At 49.3% G+C, this 6,344-nt stretch overlaps 1 protein-coding gene across 1 annotated transcript; it reads left to right on the top strand.

The window, feature by feature from the left end:
- The first annotated feature begins 2,031 nt into the window (after positions 1-2,031).
- On the top strand, positions 2,032-5,806 carry LOC119300632 (F-box protein At3g12350-like). The gene is made up of 2 exons (XM_037577533.1): positions 2,032-3,002; positions 5,066-5,806. Exons 1-2 carry the CDS (start codon positions 2,280-2,282, stop codon positions 5,507-5,509), a joined length of 1,167 nt encoding a protein of 388 aa, XP_037433430.1. The 5' UTR covers positions 2,032-2,279; the 3' UTR covers positions 5,510-5,806.
- The last annotated feature ends 538 nt before the right edge of the window (positions 5,807-6,344 follow it).

Below are 6,344 nucleotides of genomic sequence, written 5' to 3' on the forward strand. Positions count from 1 at the left end.
CGGGCTACTGACGCTCTCTTCAAACTTTCGGGTTTCTTACAACTTTGGCGGCCGTTTAGCTGTCCTCAGGACCGCGACACCATCTCTGCCTTCATCGCCGACCTCCGCTCGATGGTTGTCCGTCTGTCGCCGCCACCCCCGCCGGAACCAGACTAGACGCTTTCCTCGTCCGACTTTTTCTGGTTTTTATTTTTGAGCTTGTTGAGCTGTGCCCTCAGCAGAACCTTTATACTCCCTCCGGTCCTATTTAGTTTGCGTTTAACTTTTTCCCGTTTTTCCCGCAATGCTCTGCGCATGAGGCTTTTTCACCGCTTCTTTCCAACTTTGCCCCTCCACTTCTTCAGGCGCTGTGCTTCGTCGTCCTATCACTTCACCTCCTCATCTCATCTCTGTATGGATCCACTTCTTTGGGCATTGTGCACGCAGAGGACGGCGAGCTTGCGGACCATGGCGTGCTCTTGGCTGGTAGCATCCGCACGGCGCGGTGTGCACGCAGAGGACGGCGAGCTTGCGGACCATGGCGTGCTCTTGGCTGGTAGCATCCGCACGGCGCGGTGTGCACGCAGAGGACGGCGAGCTTGTGGACCATGGCGTGCTCGCGGCCGGTGGCATCCTCACGGCGGCGGCGTGCACGCAGAGGACGGCCAGCTTGCGGACCACAGCGTGCTCGTGGCCGGTGGCATCCTCACGGCGGCGGCGTGCACGCAGAGGACGGCGAGCTTGCGGACCACGGCGTGCTCGTGGCCGGTGGCATCCTCACGGCGGCGGCGTGCACGCAGAGGACGGCGAGCTTGCGGACCACGGCGTGCTCACGGCCGGTGGCATCCTCACGGCGGCGGCGTGCACGCAGAGAATGGCATGCTCGCGGCCGATGGCATCCTCAAGGCGGCGGCGTGCACGCAGAGAACGGCGAGCTTGCGGACCACGGCGTGCTCGCGGCCGGTGCCATCCTCACGGCGGCGGCGTTTGCGCATAGGACGACGAGCTTGCGGACCATGGCGTGCTCGCGGTAGTTGGCGTGCACACCGAGAACGGCATGCTCGCTGCCGGTGGCGTCCTCTCGGCAGTCTGCGTGCACGCCGTGGACAGCAAGCTTGCGAAGGACCGCGTGCTCATGGTGGGCGCCCAAGAGGAGAAAGACGGCGTCGTCTAGGTGGAAGCGAAGGACAACAGCCAACAGGCAAAGGAAGTGGACATCGTCCTCTGATGCTTGCGTTGGAAGGGCATGCACTCACGGAGGACGCCGCTCGTGTAGGACGATGATCCATGTTCCATGCATGCATGTGGCGAACAAGAGAAGTGCGGAAGACAGAGGAGAAGCGTGCAGTTTGCTCTCTTCATGGGACTTGATTTATGGAGTGGTTCTCTTAGTTTTGGCGGGAATTACAAATCCGTGGCGGCAAACTAATTTTTGCAGCTAATTTTTGAAGCTACTCCATGGCGGCCTGCTCGGTTTAGGAGGGAACTGGAATTTTGCTGGCTCGCATGCAGCGCCGGAGAAAGAGATAGAAGTCCGCATGCAGCGCTGGGAACGAGGCGAGAGGAAGGAGAGCCAATCAAGGTTGCATGCACATTTATTAGCACCAGCTGATCTCATTCATGCGCGTAGGGCCACAGGGGCAATCTCGTCCAGAAAACAGCCAGCGACCCATGTCTTGGTATGCGAGTTTGCTCTTAGACGCAGAGAAAAAAGGACCGGAGGGAGTACTATGTTATGAGACTTGGGTGTGTGTATGGACTAGTCCTTGTATGTGTGCTCTCTGACGATTTGCTTTATTTATAAAGTGGGGCGAAAGCCTTTTTCAGTAAAAATAGCCTAGATCGGTCGTAAATGCTTACCTAGTGTTTGTATGAAATGGAACTCTGTTGTACCGTCCGCTATGGCTGCCTGTGTCTCGAGGATATGTCCAAACGCCGTTAATTTATAAAGCTCTGCTTTGCCTAAAAAAAGAAACAAAGGCGCTCTGTGTCGGGGAAATTACTCGCCGCCGGGCTCCCGAAGTCCCGATGGCCCTTGGCCGACTGACTCGAACTCTCGAAGGAAACGCCCGCAAAAAGAAAGAAAAAACTCTTGAAGGAAACGCTGTCTCCCGGCGAATGTTCGCACCCAAGCCCATTTTCACTTCCTCCCACGCCTCCGACTCCGACCACCGCCCGTTTCCAAATCCCCAATTCCACCGCCTCTCAAGCACCAACACACGCCGATCTCATCGGGAAATTTGGCCAGTTCGTCGCCTGCGCGCCGACTCGAAGGAAATCCTAACCCTAGCTCTTGCACCATGGCGACCTCACTGGTGGCGGCGGCGGAGACGGCGCTGGAGGATCTGCCGGAGGATGCGCTGCTCGCGATCCTGGCCTTCCTCGCGCCGGCCGACGCTGCCGCCGCCGCCTGCACCTGTCGCGCCCTCTTCGCCGCGGCGTCTTCCCCGGCGCTCCCGCTCGCGCTCGCGCTCCGCCTCGGCCTCCCGCCCCCGCGGCCCTCCCCGGAGGCCTGCCCGGCCTCCGTGCGTCGCCTCTTCCGCTCCCTCCACCGGCTACGCCGCCTCCTCGGCCTTTGGCGCCGCCTCCCCTCCTCCCACTCCGGCTCGCCATCCCTCGTCGCGTTCGAGTGGGCTCCGCGCGCCACTCTCGCGGCCTCCCTCCTCGCACCCTCCAAGCGCGGCCTCGCCGTCTCCAAGTCCCCTTTTGTGACGCTCTCCGTGGCGGAATCCGGTGACACGGTGGCGGCTCTCGGAGAGGTTCCGGTCTGCGTCAACTTCGTCGGGGACAACCACATTGTGGTGGAGGCGGCGTCGGGGGAAGATGAGGAGGAGGGGATGGAAGGAGGATCGCCGCCGGAGGAGATGTATATGCATTTCGCGAACCGTAGGAGCCCCGGGGCAGGGAGGAGAAGGCGGGAGAGGCAGGGAAGGAGGAAAGGTGGTCGAATGGAGCCTGAACACTTTGTGAGGATTCCAGATGCTGAGCCGACCAAAGCGCGGCCGCTGCAGGGCCTGTGGAAGGTGCTTCCTTTGCACACAGAGCTTGCTAATCTGTTGTTGCATAGTATTCTCCTTGGAGTAGTTGATTTATATTAATACTCTTGGAGTGCATGTGGAATCGTTGCTGTTGCGGATACTGCGAAATGTAGTTGCTCGTGTGAGGAATTGGCATAGATCAGTTGTCTGTTGTTGCACCTATTAGCATAGGTCAGTTTTGGGAGCTTGCCATATAAGATCAGAATGTAGCCTGCACTCTTGTGGATAATATGTTTGTTCATGTGTGATTGCTCCGCCTTTCGAGCATCCGTACTTTGACATGAATTGCGTGCACTATACGAGGATTACTTGGGTATTAGTTTATATTACTCCTTGGCCAGGCGATCATCGCTATTATGTTGATTGGAGATGACTGAGATATATCTTGGATTGAAATAGCATAGCAGCATTATCTGTCAGATGTTGGCACTGAAAATTGGATATGTTAGTTATTGTGTAAATTGTTTTTGATTGAATGCTATAATCGAATTGCTGTCCATTTGCCCATGGCACAGTTTATGTAGTTTGAGATATCTGTTCAAGTTAAAATTGTGCGCATTCATAGTGTTTGCCCCAGGGCCTCTATGCTGACCTGCGTATCATGCACATGCTTGGAATTGAGTTTGAAATATCTGTTGAAGTTCGAATTCGCATGCTTGTTATGGTGGACCACACCCATGACTGTCAAAGGAGGTCACTTGGAATTGATTGTCGCTAAAGAGAGCATGAAGGTGTTTCTCTTAGAATTGAACTATGGATAACCTAGGTGCATTTAACTGTTCTTAAAATCATAGCCATTTGAAAATCTGATAACCTTTTTGAAGAAAAATTGCTTAGTGGCAGTCGTGTTGACTTTGAGTTCTTGTTAGAATAGCTATTTTTTGGTTTTCACAGATAGTGCTAATGAAAGGGTAAGGGCGGTACCACCAGAGGTGGTTTTCCTTGCTAGCATGGCAAGCAGTGTCTTTCATGGTTCACCGTTCATATCGCCCCGCGAACATATAATGCTGTGTGGAAGCTATGTCAGCAGTCAGAATCCCTGTTGTGTCAGTGTGGAACTATGTCAGCAGTCAGAATCCCTGTTGTGTCATGATACGAGAATGCATAGTCACAAGGCTGTACAGACTGAGAATGTGATTCTCATTGGATAGCAAAAGCTTGAAAACTTGGTGTAGTTCCATTTAGTGCTGCCGCCAGAACTAAGGATATAACATTACTGCCTAAGAGGTTTCAGTTCCTACTTGTTTGGGATGACTAGGACTTCTATCATGAAAGCTCAAATAAATGTTATTTTTTGGTTTATTTTGGAAATGGAAGGCTAGCGAAATTCGCAGGTTCAACTCCTCTGATATTTGTGATTTAATTGAGAAACTATCGTAAAGGCTGCATGGAATTGGCGGTGCAAGTAACTGTTTTTTCCATAGTCGCGATGTTAGAGTGCTGAATTTGACAAGTGGTTGCAGTACTGCCAGTGCAAAATTTTGCATCCCCATATGTCTCTGTGACTAGGAGCCCTGTTGGTGGATAGAAAATTGAAGAGAACCCTCCCTTACCATGTTAAGGCTTTGGAAAGTATGGGTTATTTCCTGTACATTGCTACTTACTAGTATGAGATCTCAGACAAGGTTTGCATGCAACTTCTAAATATGAGTTCATTTTTTGCTTTTTTCTCTCTATCTCTTGTTATGTGTAGCAAATTAGCTCATGAATGATAGTTCCGCAGTTATGATTTGCTGTTCTAGTTTGTTGTTACTGATTTTGTTCACAAGAAACTCTGATATGTTTATATCGTATATAGATTGTTTTCATTAGTATGTGGACATTGACATTGTCTAAAACATAATAGTCCAATAGAAGGTTAATGTGTGCCCCCTCAGTTCCAAAATAAGGGTTGTGGTTTTAGTTCAAGAACTAAAACCACGACCCTTATTTTGGAACAGAGGGAGCATATATCATCAGCTGATTTCTCAAATCACTTTTATTAGTTTACAGAATATCTTTTGTAATTTATAGGAAATATGATGTTAACCTTTATTTTCCTCAAACAGGGTGTATGCGAGAATAAGACTCTGGAATTTTACATTATCAGCTATGACGACATTGGTGGAATGACTTGTCGACGAGTTAGTGAGAATAGGGGCCAAAACTCAGGCTACTCCCCTGTCTTCTGGACTACAGATGCTACATTTCTTGAACCACCATTCTCTGAACAGGAGCTGGACCGTTATAGTTGCCTTGAGCATATTCAAGTTGTTACTTGTGGCCATACAGAGACATGGAACAAAGCAGTCTCTCGGATATTGTGCATCAATTCAAGTTTTGACCTAGTTCATCCTCATCTGTTAGCTCCCTTCGATGATACCAGTAATGTAGAGGGGAGGATTTGGCTTTATGAAGATGGAACCTTTGGGTTCGGATTCACCGGAAGCAATTCAATTATAGATCTCAACCATGTCTCCATGGATGGTTGTATTATTGATACTTCATACTAAAGAAATGTCCTTCTGGCATGTAATTGTTGCTAGGGCTAGGAAACCATCTGTACATCATTGTTAGGGAAAATTTTTGCATCTGGCATGAAGCATGTTGCCTCCAGTTGTTGTACTACTACTATAGATGGCAATTCGCCAGATCTGGCCCTTTGGTCTTGTACTTGTTCGTAGGATAACCGTGTATCCTGATACTGCACTGAATGGTGGTCCCTTCTGGCATTTACTTGTTGCTAGAATACCCTTGTAACATTATTACAAAATTTAATTCTCAATAAATGGAGTTGTTACTTCTTCGTAGGTGCTGTTTTGTTGTCCCATTTTAGGTGAATGCTGTGCCTTTAAGGGCAGTCTTGTAAAACTTTGCAACTTCCTGTGCAATTCATCTGATATTGAATGTTAATGTTATCTCATGATAATAGAGAAGGTTAATGTTGCCTTGTTTTCTTGTTTATTTAAGGTTTTTGCTTTTTGTCAAATGAACAAACTGGCCCTTGGTGTTGTAGAAAAGATATCAAGTGATTCTTATGGTAATAGTACTGTATTATAATAGCACCACTTTTTGCTCAGCTATCAAAATAATTGATTCACCACTATATCAGCTTAGCACTTCAGTTCTACTCCCTCTGTCCCATAATATAAGAGCGTTTTTGACACTAGTACCTCGCTGTGTGGATAGGTAAACATGTAATGTTCTACTCTTGCATATAGTTTCTCATAGTATTACTCGCAGTTGCATTTCTCAAGAGCATATATCTCCCTGTATTCCATGCTCAAGGTAGTTAACCTGTCAGATCTCTGCATATAATTACAGTCGGTTTGTATCTGGTGGTAAGTG

The sequence above is a fragment of the Triticum dicoccoides genome, chromosome 5A (assembly GCF_002162155.2).
Source record: "Triticum dicoccoides isolate Atlit2015 ecotype Zavitan chromosome 5A, WEW_v2.0, whole genome shotgun sequence".
Classification (NCBI taxonomy): Eukaryota; Viridiplantae; Streptophyta; class Magnoliopsida; order Poales; family Poaceae; genus Triticum; species Triticum dicoccoides.